This window comes from Macaca fascicularis, chromosome 1 (genome assembly GCF_037993035.2).
Source record: "Macaca fascicularis isolate 582-1 chromosome 1, T2T-MFA8v1.1".
Taxonomy (NCBI): domain Eukaryota; kingdom Metazoa; phylum Chordata; class Mammalia; order Primates; family Cercopithecidae; genus Macaca; species Macaca fascicularis.
The window spans coordinates 114,543,616-114,565,927 of NC_088375.1; the positions used below are offsets into that span (position 1 = coordinate 114,543,616).

The window sequence follows — 22,312 nt, forward strand, 5'->3', positions numbered from 1 at the left end:
AATAGATACTTCAGAAAAGAAGATACATGAACGGTCAATTAGCATAGGAAAAGATGCTCCACTGTTTAGTCATCAGGGAGATCAGTCATTACAACAATGAGATACCAGTACATATCCATGAGAATGGTTGAAATTAAAAAGGCTGAAAATAGCACATGTTGGTGAGGATACAAAGCACTTGGAAGTCTTATACTTGTGGGAATGAACAATGGTACAACTCCTTTGAAAATCTAACAGTTTCTTAAAGGTTAAACATATACAAATCAGACGGACAGTCATTCCATTCCTAGGAATTTACACACGATGTCTGCACAATGATCTGTATGTGTGTTTCCAGACCAAACTGAGGGGCGGGCTGCTATTTCTCACGGCCCAGTAACGAGATGCAGATGAACTGAGGAGGAAGAGAATTTTTACTTCTGCAACTGGTTACAGGGAGAAGGCCTGGAAATTATCACCAGACCAACTCAAAACTACAAAGTTTCCAGAGTTTATGTACCTTCTAAGCTATATGTGATGTGGAAGTGTGCATTCATCTAAATACATAAGTGATTAACTTCTTTCAATCTATAACTAAGTCTGAGTCCTGAAGACCTTCCTCTGGAGCCTCAGTAAATTCACTTAATTTAATGGGTCTAGGGACTGGGGACCCTTATCTTGTCTCTTGCTAAATCGCAGAGGTTTGGGGAGTTCCTTCAGACCTCCAATAAAACTTGTTTAATCCTAAATGATTCCTGTCAAGAATTCCTTCATTATTTTGTTTGCTTTAAGGCCCAGGAAAAGCCTAGGCAAAACTCTTGGTGGGCTTTTGTTACATTCTAGCCTTTGTATGAGGGCACTGGCTTATTTTTTGCTCTTAATATTTAATTTGACCACTCAGTCGGTACTGAAACAGTAGTTAGGGAGGCCTGCATTAGTGAGACCTGGCCTTCCATATATGGATGCTCATGTTAGCTTCATAATAGCCCAAACCTGGAATGATAGTAACGTCCAATCACAAGTGAATGTATAAAAAAACATGGTATAGCTGCAGAAAGGAATACTACTTGCAATTACAAGGCATTAACTGTTGATGCAAATACTCATATGGATGGATTTTAAAATGAAGTTGATGCATGAAAGAAGGCAGACACAAAAGAACACAGGTATCATTTCATTTATAGAAAACAGTTAAAAATGCAAACGGACCTGAAATGACAGTGGCTCCTTGGAACTGAGGGTTGAAAGACAGATGAACTGCAAAGGGGTACAAGAAACTTTGGGGCGTAGGGAAATTCCTCTATCTTGGTTGTGGCAGTAGTTCCATTAGTGTACACATTTGTAAACATGCATTGAATTATACATTTTAAAGTGGTGCAGTCTGTTGTACCTAAATTATACCTTCATAAAGTTGATTTCATTATCTTAATTTCTCCATACTAGCAATTAGCAGCTAGAAAATGAAATTCAATACAATATAATAGAGATTGATAGCTGGAATCATTACATGCTTAAGAATACATGCAATGAAGCAGGTACAAGGCCCCTAAAGGCAATTGGTGAGAAAATTAAATAAGACTAAACAGAGAAATACATACCATGTTCATTGATTGGAAGACTCAATTTTGTTAGCATAGTACATCTACACAATTTTGATTAATATTTTTAGTAAGAGATTTTAGAGAAATTTAAAAACTAATTTCAAAATGTATCTGAAAATCAAAGAACCTAGAATAGGCAAGTCGGTCTTGAAGAAACAATAACTTGGAGGACTTACTCTGCTAGATTTCAAACCTGATTTTAAAGCTACAGTAATTTAAAAATGGTAGTTTGGTGTACATATCCATAAATACATCAAAGTAAAAGAATACAGATTCAAACAATATGCCCACATATGTACAGTTATTTAATTTTTTTAGTAGAATCTTTTTTATTCATTAAAAAAACTCAAAACCCCCAAATGAAAAAGTTTTCCAACCACACACAGGAAGGGTATGGGTACAGGGGGTGTCTGTCCCTCTAGTCCTGGCCCCCAGCCCATGTGGTTTTAGCAGCAATAAGGAGTGTGGGGTAATGGCCCCCAGAATTAAAATGGTGTATGTGTGTATGAGAAGGAAAGTGGGGCAAAGCTGTGGGAAGCGGTGGAGGCGAAGGAACAAAGGAGGTCAGTACTGAGAACACTGAAGGTGGGAGGCCATTTCATAACACTGCTTGTTGATGAAACTGCCATGGACACTTTCTTTGCCCATCAGCAGGCCTAGCGTCTTGGCAGTCATGGTGACAATGGCATTGAAGGTGGGGGCTCCACTGATGCTCTTCATATGAAGATCCACGGTCAATTCCCCATCCTGCAGCAGTGAGTCCGGGACCACAGCACATTTCTTCCCCCCAGTGTCAGCCCATCCACGAAAAAGCTTGACCAGTCTTTGCCAACCAGGACACCAACCTCAGCTGGGGTGATGTTGAGGAAAGTTTTCCCTGGGACGGCGGCCCAGACAGAGGGCGAGTCCTTGTAGCCCACGATGGCCGCGTCCTAACAGGTCCCGTCCGCCACCAGGCTGTAGATAGAGGCATCCACCGGGCCATTGCGCCTTTGCAGGGGCTCCTCTGGTCGCTGCTGCTGGGGCCGCCGTTGCTGGCGGGCGCGAGAGGCGGAGAGCTCAGGGCAGGCGCTGCCGTCCTGACCAAGGCACTGGCACTGCCAGAGATACCAACGCCCTTCATTGGGAAAATGAAAGACTTAAGTAAAACGTTTTTGAGTGAAATAATATTTGTTGTTTTAAAAAGTTAATATTAACAACCACTCTCCACCATACACTGAAATTAACTTGCGGTATGAAAGTTAAAATGAGAAACCTTGTGAAGGAAAAACAGGAAATAGTTTCATGAACTTGACATACGAAAATATTTCTTAGATGAGATACCGTAGCACTCACCATAGTAAGCAATCAAGTGAATTGCACTTCATTTTTAAAAACTTTCTGCTTATTATGTTTTGTTTAACAACTTAAAAGCTATCTGTAGACCAGAAATAATTATTTGCTATATAATATCAAAAAATGTATATATAAATGGACTCATTCAACATATATAAAGAACTCCTATAGATTACAAAGAAAATGACAAACACCCCAATATATCAATGAACAGAAACATCTGAAAAGGTCTTTTCCATAAGAAGTTATCTAAATGAACAATTGGTATGAGAAAACCAAAATAGGATATCTCCATACACATGGTAGAATGGCTATAATTTAAAAGACTGAAAATATTAAGTGTGTGGGAAGGTACAGCACCTGGAAATGGCCTGTATCTTTCACAGAAATGTAAAATAATACAACTTCTTTGCAAAACTCTGTGACCATTTTCTACCCATTCACCAAACGATTTCATCCCTAGGTTTAGATACCTAGGAAAATAAGTAAAATAAGTATAAGTATGTATATTCACAAAAATAATTGTACGAGAATATTCATAGTTACTTATGCACAGTAGCCAACAAGCAAACCTGTCTCCCATCAGAAAAATGGATATCAAATTGTGTGATAATCATACCATCAATAGGATATTACTTGGCCAAAACAAAATGAAACAAGGGAAAAACACAATCCAACAAATTAGTGTCATATATAACCACCTAAGTAAGAAAAGTCAAAACAAGAGAACATACTAAATGATTCCTTTTTTTTTTTTTTTTTTTTTTTTGAGACAGAGTCTTGCTCCGTTGCCCAGGCTGGAGCGCAGTGGCGCGATCTCAGCTCCGCTTCCCAGGTTCAATAAATTCTCCCTGCCTCAGCCTCCCAAGTAGCTGGGATTACAGGCACCTGCCACCATGCCTGACTAATTTTTGTATTTTCAGTAGAGACAGGGTTTTGCCATGTTGGCCAGGCTGGTCTCGAACTCCTGACCTCAGGTGATCTGCCTGCCTCGGCCTCGCAGTGTCTTAGGATGACAGATGTGAGCCACCAGGCCCGGCCAAAATGATTCCATTTTTATGAAGCACACGAATAAGCAAAATTAATCTATGGTGGCTGCTATAGTTTAGATATTGGTCCCCTCGAAATTACATGTTTAAATGTGGTCCCCAGTGTTGGAGGTTGGGGTTAATGGGAGGTGTTTGGGGCATGGGAGTGGATCCCTCATGAACAGAATAATCCCCACCCTGGGAGAAGGTAGTGAGTGAATCAAAGAGTGAATTAAACACAGCCAAAGGAAGACCCAAGTCTCATACTTCTCTTGCATATTCCAAAGTCCCAGGGAAATTCCAGGTGATAGAGGTTATTTCCCATACTGTTAAAGCAAGGTTGCAGACACTTGGGAATTTTGGTCCCAGTACTCTAGGAGGGCACACTTGTGTCCTGGAAAATAATACAGGAATGAATTCTCTTCCCGTGACTCATTCTGCTCATTCTTCCAGCATCAAAACAACCAAAAAATAGAAATATGGCCAAACACATGATTTGCTATCCCTCTTCTTCAGGTTTCTTACCTGTTACTTATGGATAATAGCTTTACCTTAACGATTATGAAGAAGATACAATGTCCACATATGAGCACAGTTTTGAACAAAATGCCTTGTACAAATTGGTCAATGAATAATTACTAAATAATTATGTGAATATTTACTGAATTATATGAATCCTATGAATAATTACTGAATAATTATTGTGATTGCTTTTATTGGCAGTGCTGAAAACTCATCCCTGTGTGACCTCATGTAAGCCATGTAACTTTGTGAACCTGCAGTTTTATCATACTTGACAGATTTTCATTCTAACACAGAATGTCAGGTCTCCCAGACCCCAGAAAATGCACTGACTTAAAGCCTTTGATGCATCTCAAAGCAATATCCTTACAGTGTCATTGGAGGATGGTGTGGGCTGCAGAGACGGATGCTTTCAAATGGGATTGATCCAGTCCTCCTTCCTTCACTTCCACATGAATGCTGGGCAGCCCAGGGTCACACCCACTGCACCCTCAACTCGGGCTAGTCCACCAGCCAATCTTAGGAGACCTGGGCTACAGGACAGTCCCCCAAGTTCCAGGCTCACAAAACCTAGGTGGGAATGAAAGCTGAGAAAGTGAGGAGGTGGTTCAGGGGGTCACTCTTTCCTACTCATTCCTCTCACCTCAAACTCACCTTCTATTGCACAGCAACACTGAGGATCACCAACCAACCCTGACCATAACCTTGATCTTGCCATGTTCTGTTAGTGGAATGCAACCAAAAATCAATGGTGTTAGTCCAACTCAACAAAATATACATCAAACCATATTCCACAAGAACTGCTCGTGGCCCTGTTCTTTTCAGTATATGGGAAAACAAAATGGAAACAACAAAATAGCATCAAGTTTACAAAAATTCCCAAGATAGATGGTCACTCACGTTTTCAGGAGACGTCTATATAAATGATGTTGATCACTTGATACCTTGAAAAGTGCTCTTGTGGCACTAGAATGACATCCATAAGTGACAAGTATAACATGTAGTGCTCAGTGACATTAAAAAACAAATCAACCCACATAGAGGAAGAGCTTTGGACGTAGGGATGCCAAACTGGTCTTGGGTGTGATGAAAACCCAAGATGGTGCCCCAGTAAGATAAAAGAAATCAACATAACAATGGGATGCAGCAAGAAGAATACTGAGAAAGAAAAGAAAACATTTTTAAAAAATGAATTATTCATTCACTTTCTAGTAGATACAGAAAAAACTGCAGAAGACCCAGAGGATATCAGAGCAGGCTAAAAGTTTGATATCTTACACTTGTGGAAAAGCCTTAAGATGTGTTTTAACTTAGAGCAGGTGGGGTGACTTCATGACTACCATTAAGAAAATATAACCTGTGGGGAAACTGTTTCTGTCTTGATGATTTTGTACAGACAAGAGCTAAACAGTGAGGAATATGCTTAGATGTATTGGGAAAGAGATGGGTCTGTGCCATTGTCACAAGGGTACACGAATACTGAGAGTGAATGCTCAGGAATGATCCCCATTGGTGGTGACCCTCAGGTGAGACCAGGGTGCCTGTGTTTCAGCAAAGCCTGGGCAATTGGAATGCAGGGCTCCTAAGATTCCATGACACCCCCACCTTCTAATTCTGTTATTGCAACTGGAGACCATTACCTGGCACGCTGGCCACAATCTCCCTCACTCTTGTTAGAGTCTGAGCTACGGGCAGTGCCTTCAGCTCTGAGCTAAGGTACCTCGAACCTTGTTTTTGTGGTTAAGGATCCTAAAGTGCTGTGCGGAGTGATCACGTTTTTCTCAACAGTAAGTTAAGAATTTCAGTTACTGACATCCCTCAGTCCTGATTAAACCTATTTGATTCCACCAATTTTTAACCCACCATATATTTGTGTTTCTTCTCCCCAGTCCCTGACTCCACCTCTTCTGCCACAAACGTCAGCATGGTGGTGTCTGCTGGCCCTTGGTCCAGTGAGAAGGCAGAGATGAACATTCTAGAAATCAATGAGAAATTGCGCCCCCAGCTGGCAGAGAAGAAACAACAGTTCAGAAACATAAAAGAGAAATTTCTTGTAACTCAAGTGGCCTACTTCCTGGCCAACCAGCAGAATAAATACAGTAAGATCTCTAGGCTCACCATCATGAAAGTGATGAATGACATCCTGTCTTCTCTCTGAGAAACTAAATGCTCTCTCCATCAAAAATAATTTCATCCTTCCCGTACTTCTAGGAAAATAGAAATGGGTATTTTAACATTTTATTAAAGTTGGAAGACAGAGGTACCAAAGTATTTGGCAACTTTCCATGTTTGCAGTCAGGTGGGGGTGGGACTAGAGTTCAAATCCCAGTTGCTGATTTTCTGACACAGGCAGAGAACGACCTGTTTTCTCCAAGAGGCTCAATCATGTTTTCAAGAATCCTCTCTGTACCATATAAGATCCTGCAGACGAATAACATCTAGTCTGTTGTTCTAAATGTCTGGGACTAGTGAACTTTTATTCAGTTCAAGCTTCTGTTGAGGCCCAAAAGGCAAAGCTCTGTTCTAGGGACCCTAAGGGAAAGTTGGTGATAGTACCCAGTACCCGCTCTGAGGGGCTTCAAGAGGTGTCTGCTCCTAATAGAACCTGTGGTAGCTATAAGTGACAGCATCAAGAGCAGGGAGTAGGGGCCGGGTGCGGTGGTTCACTCCTGTAATCCCAGCACTTTGGGAGGCTGAGGTAGGCAGATCACAAGGTCAGGAGTTTGAGACCAGCCTGGCCAACATGGTGAAACCGCGTCTCCACTAAAAATACAAGAATTAGCTGGGCATGGTGGCAGGTGCCTGTAACCCCAGCTACTTGGGAGGCTGAGGCAGGAGGATCCTTTGAACCCAGGAGGCAGAGGTTGCAGTGAGTCAAGATCGCGCCATTGCACTCCAGCCTTGGGGACAGGGCAAGACTCGAAGGAAAAAAAAAAAAAAGCAGAGAGTACCCTGGTGAGAGGAAGTCCTGCTTCCTGGGGCACAGGCTCTTGTTCCTAAAGAGGAAGAAAGATCGCACCTGAGAATGTGTGGAAGTAGCAGTGCAGTGTGCATAGCAGGGACCCTGGGCCTGTGTCCTGCGCTCCATCCAAGTTGCTTGTCTTTTCTGATCCTCAGTTTTATCATTTGATCATAGAGTACTACAATAATACCTACCTCTGTAAATTGCTGCAGTGAATTACATGAGCTATTTCTTGCCAATCTCCTGGAACAGTTACTGGCACAGAGTAAACACTATGTATTAGTTCTTCATTGTACTGTTTCTAAATTAACACAAGCTTTATTAGTATTTGGGCATATTTCCTTCATGGCCTTATGGTCTTATGTCTCATACTTTATGCTTCAGATATGATTCTTAAAATCTTATCTGAAGATATGATTTAAAAATCAAAGATTTTAAAAAATCTTTGACATACTTGTCCTTGGAATTCCCAGTAAAAGGGAAACCATCAGTCCCATAGTCCTAGGGGCCTTCCCGACTGTACAAGAAATCACTGCTTCATGGCCCAGTGCAGTGTTTTAGAGGAGAGGCTGAAGGCTTGGGAAAGCGGCCCCGCATTCAGACTCAAGACCTCAGGGGCTGTGAATTCTGATTCCACTTCATTGTGGTTGAATCATCTTGTCAATTTCCTTGATGTGCCCTTGAGTTTCTCTTTCTTCGTCTCTAAATTTTGGAGGATCAGATGCCAGAAAGTCGGGAGACTGAAGAGTAAAGATGTGGAAATCCCTGCCTAGAGCCTGGTAGCGGGGACAGTTTTGTCCTTTGGATGGACCCGACTCCTGCCCTGTAGGCAGTGACCACAGCAGCATGTCCAGCCTTCCACTGAGGCAGGCGTGTCTGTCTTTTCTCAGAGTATGAAGAGTGCAAAGACCTCATAAAATCTATGCTGAGGGATGAGCTGCAGTTCAAGGGGGAGAAGCTCTCAGAGCAGCTCAAGGAAGCTGAGGAGCTCAGGTGAGGGGGCCCCGTGGGGGCAGGCAGGTGGGCAGGTGTGTAAATCTCTGATGTACAGCAGCTCGGCGGGGAGAAGTAAGAGCTAAGCTGGGTCAGGGAAGGGAAGGAATTGCCATGGCAGGCTCATGACACACAAATATTTATCAAACAGAGAACAAGGATAATAATACGTTATGGGTTGCAGTTGTTTCTCAGAGCCTTGTTTTCTCTTTTTCAAACAAGTAATTGTTGAGGTGAAATTTGCATAACACAAAATTAACCAAAGAAGTGGGAACCACCCAGCAGCATTCAGTATACTCAAAATGGTGTGTCATCACCACCCCACTTACCCTTGGTCAGAATCACCTCCTGACTGGCTACGGCGTCTCATTCTTCCACTCAATCAATGCTGCCTTCTCGGCCCTGTCATTCTTTTCTTCTTTCATCTTTTCAATTCGCCCCATCTGCACCCGGCCTCATTTCTGTACATGGCTTTGTATCTATCGCCGCAAGATGCACTATGCGTATTTCACATGGAAATGTCCGTGTCCAGGGTGAGGAACTAAAAGGATGTCTTTTTGAAACGAATTAGGAAGACACCTACTTTTGTTTACAGAAGAGAAAGATGAATGAAACATCATCAAGGATCTTACAGGAGCCCTCTCTGATACAGAGGAAGCCTGTAAACCATTTTCTATTCTTTCTCTTCGCCACAGACATTCCTTTAAACATGTGCTGACCTTCTACTTGGAGGTCTCCTTGAGGACATTGTCTCAGAAATCTCTGTTGCAATATTAGAACTGATCGCTCATCCCTTTCCACTGTTAAATGTTCTCTACCCTCTCACCTTAGGCAGTATAAAGTCCTGGTTCACTCTCAGGCACGAGAGCTGATCCAGTTAAGGGAGAAGTTACGGGAAGGGAGAGATGCCTCCCGCTCATTGACTCAGCATCTCCAGGCCCTCCTCACTCCGGATGAGCCGGAGAAGTCCCAGCGGCGGGACCTCCAAGAACAGCTGGCCAAGGGGTGTAGGCTGGCATGGCACCTTGTCCACAAGCTCAGCTCAGGTAAGATGGCCACAGGCCCTGATGACCCCAAACCCCAGGCTTATGAGAGACTCCAGACCTCCACACTTTCACAATGACGGTTGTATCGGTGGGGCTTTTTTCCACTAAACATATGTGGCCATGACATGACCAGGACTTCCTGGGTAAGAACAGAGATGAGAAACCCATGAGGTTGGAGGTCACAGTATTGCAAATGTCCCTCCTTCCTTGATGGAAGGTGGTCTTTGGAGCAACAGGCAGTATCTGTCTAGTTTTAAAGGACAGGAAGGAGGCTGTGACGGGAGGACACTTGTTAGAGTGAAAAAAGCTCTGGACTAAGAATGAAGGTTCCCAGGCTGTCTCTTCAGCAATGTTCTTAGTAACTGTTGGTGAGTGATTTATTTATCTTTCCTGGGTTACTGTCTCTCATTCTGCAAAGGCAGACACATTGTCTCTTGCAAGTGTCTCTATCATTCAAATGCCAGAACACTTATGACTGCTTTTCAAAATGAGATGAAGCCCCTCACCATGTGGTGTTGGAGAAGGCACTTGATGTGGGGGCATTTGGTGGTAGGAAGGGCTTTAGACTGGAGCACTCCCCATGGAGAGAATGTCCCTGAATAACACAGCAGAAGCCACGTGGAGGGCCTGTGCCGTCTCCTGATGTATAGAGGACTGTGGGACAAGTTTGTCCTCTCCTAAGAGAAAGAATTAGTTTCTAAATGCAAACTGTGACAGGACACCAAGCCCGTGCCTGGGAATCAGATCTGTGGCGGGATGGGGGAGACAGCTGCCAAAGGCCGGAGAGAGGCTGCACAAGCCTCCAGTGATATGGGGAGCAAAACGTCTTTTCAGTGTTTGCCCACATCTTGATGGTGGCCCTCCAGATCAGAAATGCATTGCCTGATGGATCAGGAAACAACGCCAGGGCATTTTGTTAAAGATAAAACATGAGAGCTTTCAGTTCAATGCTGACCCATCATAGATGTTCATGTCTCTGTGCTCATTGGGCTGACTGTGCTTGCAGAGTGTGAAGTGGGAAATATCTGAACGAACACTTCTGTATTTACAGAAGATGATGAAGATGAGGATGAAAATGATAAAGCTGAGGAGGTCGATAAAGTACAGGAATCACCTGCCCCCAGGTAAGACTGAATAATCAGGAGCAGGTAATGGGTGGTAACATATGGAAAAGGTCTCAGCAAGAACACAAAGGGAGTGAAGGTAGTCACAGATTCCGGATGCAGGATAAAGAAAGCTGCAGAGTGCACTGATTTCTTGCACTCACCTAACAAGGAAATAGGCCTGTTAACATGTTTGTCCATTGTCTCCATGGTACCTTAAGGAAGACCCTCAATAAACTCACCAGCCCCAGGGACTTCCTGCACACACAGAGAAGGCCTGTTCTACCCTGTTGTGAAAACCAGGAGGAGGTGCAAAGCTGCTTTCTCCATGGTTGTCTTTAGATACTTGTTATGAATGATAAATAGCAAAGAGGCAACAAGCAGAGGAATTAGGAAGTACCTAGCAAAGTGAAACACCAGGAAAAGTACCCAGACAAAAAAAAATTACATTTTATCTCACAATGTTAAAATAAAAAGGCCTAGAAGGCACACCATGTCTGGAGTCTATAATGGGTCCAAAGCCTGCGTTCCCTTGGCCACAGTATGTGAAATTCAACCCAGCTTAGACACAGGGTGTGGCAGCTGTTGTCTCTCTGTGTGTGCTGTGTGTACTGTGCAGGGATAGCTGAGTCTTCATCCTCCTCAGCTCCTACCTGTCCAGTGCAATGAACACCAGTTGCTCTCTTCCTCTCTGGCTCCCATGGCAGCCATGCTCCATTGCAGAGAGAAGAAGATTGCCTGTTCTCTCTAAATGGGAACCTCTTGTTTGCTTTCTGGAACCACTCTCTTATGCCTCCTGTCAAAACCAGCTAGGACTCCCTGGGGTCCAATCCCTCTCGGTCTAATCTTCTGTCATCTCTATCCCACCTGGCTCATCAGGGAGGCACAGAAGGCTGAAGAAAAAGAAGTCCCTGAAGACTCACTGGAGGAATGTGTCATCAGTTGTTCAAATAGCCACGGCCCTTGTAACTCCAACCCGCCACACAGGAACAAAAAAATCACATTTGAGGAAGACAAAGCCACCTCAACTCTGATTGTTGATGGTGAATCCTCTCAAGATGAATGGCAGGATGCTCTAAACATTCTCCCAGGTAACCTCTGTTTTCCTTGTGTCTCATACCTCTGTCTAGGCTATGGAAGATCAATTCTGAGGATGGGCTGTATACACACATATTGGTTTGAGTCAGAAACTAGGATGGAGCTGGGTGCGGTGACTCACATGTATAATCACAGTACTTTGGGAGGCCCAGGTGGGTGGATCACTTGAGATCAGGAGTTCAAGACCAGCCTGGACAATATGGTGAATCCCATCTTTACAATAAATACAAAAAATTAGCCAGGCATGCTGCTGCATGCCTATAGTCCCAACTACTCACGAGGCTTAGGTGGAAGAATTGTCTGAGCCTGGGAGGTAGAGGCTACAGTGAGCCGTGATTGCACTGCTACACTCCAACTTAGGCGACAGAGCAAGAACCTGTGTCAAAAAGAAAAAGAGAGAGAGAGAGAGAGAAAGAGAGACAGAGAGAGAGAAGTGAAAGAGGAGAGAGAGAATGAGAAACTAGGATGGAATATTAAACACAGATACCAGTGGATCAGAGAGCTTTCCTGTCCTCCTTGGCCTATGTCATACCTTTGTCATCCTGGCCCCAGTATCAGGTTATTGGAACAGAGGCAGGTGTGACAAAACCATAGCTACCCATGTACAGGAGGAGTACAGGAGGTATCTGTCAGGCCTCCTAGCTCGGTTCCTATGTCTCTTGTCAGCTGCAATGGTGTTATTTGTGTCTCTGAACAATGTCCGTGGAGTTTCTTTGCCTGTCTGAGGCCACTGACAGCCTTGTCCATTTATTTGAAGATGTTGTTTCCCTGGTTTCACTCTCCTCATCTCCAGTCTGGATCTCCTTTAAACCAGCTTGTCTCAACTATTCAGTCAACTGAAACCAGGACATCAACACTTGCACCCTTATCTTGCTTATAAGTTTCCATAAAGCAAGCCTGGGTCCTGAGTTCTTCACCCCATGAGTGGCCACTGTTTCTGGGTAGCACCACAGATTTCTTTTCTTTCTTTCTTTTCTCTTTCTTTCTTTTTCTTTTTTTCCTTTTTTTTTTTTTTTCTTGTGATGAAGTCTCACTCTGTCACCCAGGCTGGAATACAGTGGCGTGATCTTGGCTCACTACAACTTTTGCCTCTAGGGTTCAAGTGATTCTCTTGCCTCAGCCTCCCGAGTAGCTGGTACTTCCAGTGTGCGTCACCACGCCTGGCTAATTTTTGTATTTTTAGTAGAGGTGGGGTTTCACCATGTTGGCCAGGCTGATCTTGAACTCCTGACATCAAGTAATCTGCCTGCCTTGGTCTCCCAAAGTGCTGGGACTAGAGGCATGAGCCACCCGCCGGCCCCACAGATTCTTTTTTAAGCAAAAGTTGTTAGAATTAATCTATCAGTTCAATTTTCTATATAAATTTCTCTAACCATTCATTGACCATGATATATGAAGAGATAAATCAGTATTGCAGCAGCACTTCTGGAAATCAGTTAGGGCAATTTTTGAAAATCTTAGGGAAAATGATTTAATTGTTTGTGCTGACTCAGGTCAGAGGATATAAGATTAAGATCTACCAGATGAGGGAGATTTTGTCCCACGGATCTGAAAAGCAGTCTCATCTACTTCTGTCAAGACTTAATCTAGGGCACATTAGAACGTTCCTGTCAGAATATCACTTCTTACACTGAGAATATTTATGTCCTTGTGCTATGACTGGACACTGATTTGGTCTTGTGTGAAGCGTGATTTGCTTAATGTGACCTGCTCTTCTGAATTTGTTTACAGAAAATCGAAATGATCATGAGGAAGAGGAAGGGAAAGCGCCAGTGCCCCCCAGGTAACTCTGTAGATTTGTGGGATGTTAGTACAATAGTGACACCGGGAGACTGTAGATCCAGGGAAAAATAGAAAGTGACAAACATAACTGCCTCATCCATTCATCCAGCTGCAAATTATACGTTTTAACAATGCTGTCTTTTTGATTGTGGTACTTGAGTAGGTTACACATTTCTTTCTTTCTTTCTTTTTTGAGACAGAGTCTTGCTGTGTCTCCCAGGCCAGAGTGCAGTGGCATGATCTCGGCTCACTGCCAGCTCTGCCTTCTGGGTTCACGCCATTCTCCTGCCTCAGCCTCCCAAGTAGCTGGGAATACAGGCACCTGCCACCATGCTGGGCTAATTTTTTTTTTTTTTTTGTATTTTTAGTAGAGACAGGGTTTCACCGTGTTAGCCAGGATGATCTTGATCTCCTGACCTTGTGATCTGCCTGCCTTTACCTCCCAAAGTGCTGGGATTACAGGTGTGAGCCACCGCGCCTGGCCAGGTTTCAATTTCTTAATCCCCTCCTTGCATAGGAATATGCAATCAGTTGAGCCAGGTGAGCTAACCAAACTCAGGGATGTCACCTGTTCTCTCCCATGTGGTTAATCCAGAGTGAGATGCATGTATGCTTTCTACATATTTGATGTCAGCGTGTTGGCAAGTATTTCATTACAAAACAGGGAAATGGTAATTTATGTCAAAATATTTTTTAAATGGGCTTTGAAAAGACAAGATCTGTGTATCTGGAATGCCTCAAGAGCTGTGTTTACTTGGGTGCTGCATGTAAACATCAACACATTTAAGCATAGGAAGCCAAGCCCTGTGTCAGTTCTCTGCGCTGCAAGTCGTGATCGCGGTTTACAGGGAGAGTCTGGGACCTCCCGCAGCAGCTCGTTTGTGGCCAACGCACTGAGCACCTGCTGCTTGTGTTTGCTCTGTCCCTAGGGCGGTCACATCCACCCCACATTTAGAAGGATAGATTTTTCTCTCTTGGAGGAGACTACCCCTTTGGTTTCTGTGACCACTCCCTTATGTGTCCCATGAAACCACCTGAGATGCTGTGGTGTTGAATCCCTCTTGTCACTCCTCTCCTGTCTGGCGCATCAGGAAGCTGCAGGAGTCTGAAGAGAAGGAAGTGCTGCAGGACTCTCTGGAGGAAAGTGTTTTGACTTCCTGTAGTCACCATGATATGTCCCAATCTTACCAGCCTTGCGAAGGCACTTTCTTGGCACTGGACGAACAGAAAGTTTGCTCTGCTCAGGACGTAGCCAGCGAACACTCCAATTCCAAAGGAGAGGAAACCCCACTTGGCTTCCCAGGTAGGCTCCATATTCTTGGCACCCCACGACCGGTCTAGAATGACAGATGCCATACTGTCAGGCGAACCCTATACTCATATACTAGTTAGAACCAGGCTCTAGGATTGAGTTTGAAGAAGGCATCCCATGAGTCAGAGAGTTTTGCTCCATCCTAGCCCCATATCACATGTCATCTTTCATCTTTGCCCCACTAGCAAATCACTGTACCCAAGGTTGACCTCACAAGTTCATATGCACCCCTGAGGCCTGGATGCAGGATTTATCCATCAGTCCTCCCAATTTAGATTGAATCCGTCATCTCACATGGGATCTTCTACTTTTCCCTCCCAAACAGCCTGAGTTTTTATGCTGTCCAAGGCCATTGGCAGCCATTTCTATATTCCTGGGACTGTCATTACTCTTGTTCCTTTCTGTCAGGCTAGACACTGTCTCTTTTTAGTTGGCTTGCCTTAGCTAGGAAGTCTCTGAGTACCAGAACATGAACACCACTACTGGACTTTCGATGTTTCTCTGAAAGAAGGCTGGGCCCTGAAACTCCCTACAAGATGAAAGGCCAGTGTTTCTGCATAGCATGAGAGATTCTTTTGACGCAATCTATCCATCTAAATGTGAATTCTACAAAACCACCAACAGTAACCTATCCGAAGGAAGCATGCTGAATACTGCAGTAACCCTCCTGGAAAGCATTGAAGTGGATCCCCAGGATCTCTCAGTAAAAAAGGATGTGTTTAACAGTGTGCTGTGGCTCAGGACAGAAGGGACTATGATGATGACCTGTTATGTTAAGGAGATTTGCTCCATGGCTCAGGAATGTAAACCTAGTGGCTTCTCACAGGGCTCATGCTGAGGCCTCCTGGGAAGTTCCTCTCACAATAGGCTGTTATGACACTGAGTGTATTTATGCCACTGTGTAGGTTTGGACACAAGTTTGTGCATGTATGAATGGGATCAAGTTCATGTGACTGGTTTTCTCTCAATGTATTTGCAGAAAAGCAACTTGGTCTTGAAGAGGTGAAAAGACAAGAAACAGTTGCTCCCAGGTAATTGAGAAAAATCAGGAACTGTCAATTCAGGGTGATATCTGTACAACTCATATCCACAGAGAACCAGAAAGTCCTGAATATACCTAATGCATCCCTTCAGCCAACCAGAAATGATCCTTTTGGACAATGTTTTCTGTTTTCATTGTGATACTTGTATTATTTGCCATTTCTTATTTGCAATTTCTTATTAACTTCTCAAGTTCCGTACACAAAACCAGTTGACCTTGTGAACAACTAATCAGTCACAGAGATTTCCTGCAAGCAGATATGTTCTTCTTATGGTTTCAACCACCCTGAGATGCATATCTGCTTTCTGCTGGTTTTGCATTAGCACAGTGGTGAGTATTCCACGGCAAGAAAATTTGATAGAAAAATTATTATTATACCATGCCACAATATTAAGAGAAAGGGGACTTGATGACATGAGATTTTGGGGATATTATAATGCCTCAAAATCTGTACTTACTTGGCCAATACATATAAAATTCAATACAATTTAAGAAAAAAGGATGAAACCACTGTTCTGGGACATGATAATCAGTAAGTCATGACTGTACCATACAGAAACACTCAGTCTCCTGCCTCAGAAAATCATAATCTGGCCAATTCATGGAGTACCTGATGCTTCTCTCTCTCTTGTCTCTCTTTCCCTCTCTCTCTATTGCTCACCTACCCCATGGCAACCACACTGCAACCCACCAAGAAGAGGAGAATATTGAACTCTTTAATGGGTTGACCATTTGCTTTCTGTGATCGCTCCTTCATGCCTCACATGAAATCCAGCTAGGGCTCTGAAACTTTTTGGATTAATCTATAGTCCTTCCTACCCTGCAGGCTCAGCAGGGAACCGCTGAGGGTGGACAAGTATGAAGTCCCCCGGGAGTTACTGGATGGATGTTATTTGATTGCTTCTGTTCTTCCTGACCTGACTCACTCCTGCCAGCCTTATAGGAGAACTCTGTATTCTTTTGAAGAAAAGCAAGTCAGCTTGGCTCTTGTAGACAGTGAGTACTCCATTGTGAACATGATAAATCTCTTATTGGTGCCCCAGGCAGACTTTGTAATCCTTGCACCTCGCACTCCTGGCTGGACTTAGACGTGTCATTGGTGTGGGCATCACTCGTAGACACAGGTTGATTTGCTGGAACTTAGGCTGTAATGTTGGCTCTCCTGCTACCCACCTCCTTTTCTATGGCCTGGTTCCTGACAGGCCATGTATCGGTGCTGGTCTGTGGCCTGGGGATTGGGGGCCCCTGTTCTAAATCATCAAAACCTGAGTATTTGGTGAAGGTGGCTGAATATTACAGTCTCCCTCATACAATGCAATTTAGCTATTTGCCTAGAGTCTGTGGGGAAAAGGATTACTTCACTGTTTGGCCAGACTCAGAATGGAGGATGTTGGGATGATGGCCTACTAGCACAGGCAGATTTTGCCCCATGGCTCAGGAAAGCCAATAAGCCAGTTCTCTCAAGACACGACCTTATGCCTCCTGAAATATGTCTCTCACAGTATCCTGTTCTCATACTGGAAAGTTAGATGACTCTGTGTTAGGACTGGACAGTGAATTGGACATGTGTGGAGGGGAATCAGCTTAATGTGACAGCCCTGTCTGAATTTATTTGTAGAAAATCTAAATGACCGAAAGAAGATGGAAGACCAACAACTACTGTGCCCTAGGTAAGTCTCAGGAACTGTAGACTGTTCATTCACTGTTGACAGCTGGAGACTCCAGACCTAGGTAAAACAGAAAGTGCTATATATATATATATCCTCTCAGCAAGTCACAAATTATCCCTAGTCATAAGATTGTCTGTTTTCATGGTGGTACCTGCATAGGATCCCATTACTTCCCCCCTCTGACATTTAGTAACCTGCAGTTGGTTACTCAGGTCAACACACCTGACTAGGGAGCTCCTGCAATTGCCCCTTCTCTCTTGGGTGCGGGGCCACAACCAGTGTGATGCAGACTTGATTTTGGCTTGTTTCTCTTCATCGTGTGTTAGGACTTTGGTAATAGGAAAAGGAACTAGAAAAAAACCATAGCCTGTCACTATATTGAGAATAAGAGGCCTGCCTGAAGGTGAAAGGTTTTGGAGCCTATACTTCCTCTAATGCTACAATCATGTACCTATTGCATATCAACTTCAACTCATTTTATGGAAAACCACTGAAGCCACTGCTTTAGTAATCTCTCCATACTGTGTGTCATGAGGGTGATAATAGAGGGCTTCCTTTCTCCCTTCCCATCGCCTTATAATCTGGCCAGTTCCCTGAGCACAGCCCCACACCACATTCCCTTGGAAGCCACACTGTATCCTACAAATTAGAGGATACTTTTCCTCCTTTTAAATAGATTCCCATCTCTGATTTCTGCAACCACTGTCTCAAACCTTCCACCAAATTCAGATAGACCTCTGTGGCACCTGATCTTCCATGGATTAATTTTTAGACCTTCCTACCCCAACAGGCTCAATAGGCGACTGCTACAGGTGGAGGAGCATGAAGTCCCTCAGGAGTCATGGGATGAAGCTGACTCGACTCTTCCGATCCCTCCTGACCTGACTGACTCCTACCAGTCTGATATGAGGAGTGCCCTGCATTCATTAGAGGAACAGCAAGCCTGCGTGGCTCTTGACGTAGACAGTGAGTACTCCGTTGTGAAGGTGATGTAAGTCCTAGGTGGACCCCAAAATCCTTGGGCCTCCCACCCGTGGCTGGACTGAGAGTTGTCAACACTGTGAACTGGACCTAGATATACATGTAGATTTGTATCCCTCTGGAATCGAGTCTGAAACAAAGACGTAAGATTGGGTCCATGAACTTTGGCCTCTTCCTAGTCTCAGGCCATTCTTGTGGCATCCTGGATCAACTGTTAGGACACTGGACCCCAAGCAGGTGTGAAAAATTCACACCAATGTATGTAACACATGCCCAACAGGTGTCTGTCAGGCCTCTTAATCTGAATAAACTTTGTCTTGCCAGCTATTGTGTTCCTTACAAGTTTCCTTCCCCAACCATGTTCCTTCAGGTTCTATGCCTGCCCAAGGCCAGTGGCATCTTTGACTACATTTCTGTTAGCGATATTACCCAGATTTCAATGAATCAAGCTTCATTCTCTGTGTCTTCGATGTTGGCCTGTCTTAGCAGAGCAGTCCATTACCTTTTGTTATGTTTGCAGAAGCAAGACTGGGCCTCGTCACTCCTAGATGGCAAGAATAGCCAATGTTTCTTTATAGCACCAAAGATTCATTTTGATTCAAGAGTCTGTTGATTCCCCCCTTCATTCTAATTTCAATGTCTAACATCCTCGCAACCATGAACGATGTGGGTATTTAATGATAGAAAGTTAGGTATTTCCGCTAGAAAGCAGTTGGGGTATTTGCTTTAAATTGGTGTGAAAAATGTTGCATAACTCTTCGCACAAAATCAGGAGTGATGATATTGGGATGATGATCTACCACAACAGGGAGATTTCACCCCTAGGCTTAGGGAAGAAACCCAGAGCACCTCTCTCATGACAGGACTTCAGGCCTCCGGAAATATTTCTCTCACAGTGTCCTGTTCTCCCACTGAGGAAACCGATGTTCCTATGTTAGGATTGCACAGTGGATTGTTTGTGTGTGTAGGGGAACCTGCTTAATGTGTCTGTCCCTGTCTGAATTTATTTGCAGAAATTAACAAGGATCAAGAGGAGCTAGCAGACCAAGACCCACCATGCCGCAGGTAACTCTGAGGAATCATGGACAGTCAATTCAGTGTTGATATCTGGAGACTCCACATGCAGGGAAAATCAGAGTGTGCTGAATATACCTGTTTCATCTGTTCAGCCAACCATGAAATAGCCATGTTCATAATGTTGACTCTGTTCATTGTATACCTATATTTGTTTTTTCTCCTTATTAATCCCTGTAAATTGTACTAGTCTGCATTCAGTTGACTCTGTTGAACTGATCAGTCACAGACTTTTTCTGTGGTCCTCTTTTCTGTCCTTTTTGCTTAAAGTGAAGAAGAGGTGCACATCTGATGTCTGCCACTTTGACAACAACATGTTTGCAAGTATTTGATAGCAGGAAAGTGAGTGAAAATTACTCATGTCCTGCTACGATATTGAGAGCAAGGGATGTTGAGGATGCACTCACTCTGTCTGTGAAGCCTTACGAGGCTGTATTCATTTGGCTAGTGATGCTAATTTCAACAAATGTATGCAAAAGTGCTGCATGCACTGTGTCATGGCCATTTCTCACAGGGATTGTTCCATCTCTTTCCTCCCCAGCTCATTGTCTGCCCAGTGCACTGAGCACCTGCTGCTCTCTGTCTCCTGCTCGAGACAGGGAAGCATCCTTGTATCTCTCTGAGGGGACTGTCCTTTGCTTCCTCTGGTCCCTCCTGTGAGCCTCCCTATAGACCCAGCTGAGTACAGTGGTTTTGGTTATCTCTGGTGTTTACCTTATGTCGTCTTTACCCACCAGACTGAGGCAGGAGCTGCTAGAGGTGGAGGAGCAGGAAGTCCCAGAGAACTCCCTGGATGAAGTTTACTTGACTCCTTTGGTTCCTCATGACCTGTGTGACTGCCACCAGGCTTATAGCGGCACTTTGTACTCACTGGAGGACCAGCTCGCCTGCTCTGCTCTAGATATAGCCTGTGAGTACTCCAGCCTGAAGGTCACAAAGCTCCACCGTTCTCCCAGGCAGCCCCTATCTGTTTTGCTTCGTGCAACTTGTGCAGCTGAGGCGGTTCATCTCTGTAGGCAGGCCCTGTATACTGAGCCTGTTTTGAATCTGGCTCTTGGATCTAGTTTTAAGCACAGACATCCACTAGGTGGAACTTCCTCTTCTGTCCCAACTGGCTCATCTGTCACCTGGCATCTTCTCACAAGAGCAGGCTGTGCGTATCCAAACAGACCAGAGAAGGGGATGGTGAGGGATCATTGCAAAATCTTGACAACAGTAGCTTACCTGGAGAAATCTGTATAACAGACCTTCTTTTTTTATTGTTTCATTTTATTTTACTTTAAGTTCTGGGATACATGTGTAGAATGTGCATGTTTGTGATATAGGTATACATGTGCCATGGTGATTTGTTGCACCTATCAACTCGTCATCTAGGTTTTAAGCCACGCATACATTAGGTATTTCTCCTAATGCTCTCCCTCCCCTTTCCCCTCAACCCCCAACAGGCCCTGGCATGTGTTGTTCCTCTCGCAGTGTCCATGTGTTCTCATTGTTTAACTCCCACTTATGGGTGAGAACATGTGGTGTTTGGTTTTCTATTCCTTTGTTAGTTTGCCCAGAATGATGGTTTCTAGCTTCATCCATGTCATTCACTCTGCACAGGACATGATCTTAATCTTTTTTATAGCTGGTGTGTAAGGAAGGGGTCCAGTTTCAGTTTTCTGGATATGGCTAACCAGGTTTCCCAGCACCATTTATGAAATAGGGAATCCTTTCCCCATTGTTTGTTTGGTGAGGTTTGTCGAAGATCAGATGGTGTCATTCTTTAAGATAGGGCATCTCTCTTTTCTGAAATTATGTTGCTAACTGCTGCCCTGAGCAGTGCCCTTATCTCTTTTCTGGCCACCCACATGTGCTTGCAGTCTTGCTCAATTATTTTGGAGGTCTATTTCAAGATTTCTGTGTCCCAAGCTAGATTCTCTACTTTAGGGATCCCCAACCCCTGGGGCCATGGACCTGTGTTGGTTCATGACGCACAGGAGGTGAGCAGTGGGTGAGCATTACCGCCTGAGCTCCACCTCCTGTTGGATCATCAGCAGCACTGGATTCTCATAGGAGCTTGAACCCTATCGTGAATTGTGCGTGTGAGGAGTCTAGGTTGTGCGCTCCATATGAGAATCTAATGCCTGATGATCTGTCACTGTCTCCCATCACCTTCAGATGGGACTAACTAATTGCAGGAAAACAAGCTCAGGGATCCCAATAATTCTATATTATGGTGAGTTGTATAATTGTTTCATTATGTATTACAATGTGATAATAATAGAAATAAAGTGCACAATAAATGTAATGTGCTTGAATCATCCCAAAACCATCCCCCCTACCCTGCTCCGTGGAAAATTGTCTTCCTTGAAACTGGTCCCTGGTGCCAAAAAGGTTGGTGACTGCTATTGTATTTCCTCTGTGGTAGCTTCCCTCCACTGAAGCAGTCTAGTGTCCTTTCCTCCATGCAAGGCCATAGCTTACATCCTCTGTAGAGCGCTAGTAGATTTTACATGGATGGGATTGTAGTTTCAACCACGTGTTGGTCTCAGTGCTATATTCTCACAGGAGCCATTGACAACTCGTATATCTGATGAACAAAGCAGAGTGGTTCCCGTCCCCATGATCTCCAGAAAACCCTTCCTCTTAGCAACTTCCCCTTGAGACAGCAGCTTCACAGGATGTGTAGAGAAAAATATCCAACGTTCATTTCTTCTTGCTCATTCTATTTTTTTTTTTTTTGAAACGCAGTCACTCTGTCACCCAGGCTGGAGTGCAATGGCATGGTATCGGCTCACTGCA

At 44.0% G+C, this 22,312-nt stretch overlaps 1 protein-coding gene and 1 pseudogene across 1 annotated transcript in view; one reads left to right on the plus strand and one right to left on the minus strand.

Annotated features, from left to right (window-relative positions):
• Positions 1-22,312, plus strand: part of LOC102127036 (NBPF family member NBPF4) — a 635,890-nt gene that overhangs the window by 607,349 nt on the left and 6,229 nt on the right. The window contains 12 exon segments of the mRNA XM_065532789.1: positions 3,776-3,783; positions 6,355-6,564; positions 8,318-8,420; positions 9,252-9,466; positions 10,518-10,590; positions 11,449-11,660; positions 13,399-13,450; positions 14,613-14,752; positions 15,741-15,792; positions 16,630-16,799; positions 19,468-19,519; positions 20,266-20,438. Of these exon segments, the coding sequence (XP_065388861.1) occupies positions 3,776-3,783; positions 6,355-6,564; positions 8,318-8,420; positions 9,252-9,466; positions 10,518-10,590; positions 11,449-11,660; positions 13,399-13,450; positions 14,613-14,752; positions 15,741-15,792; positions 16,630-16,799; positions 19,468-19,519; positions 20,266-20,438 (1,460 nt within the window).
• Positions 2,145-3,372, minus strand: LOC102119540 (profilin-1 pseudogene; annotated as a pseudogene).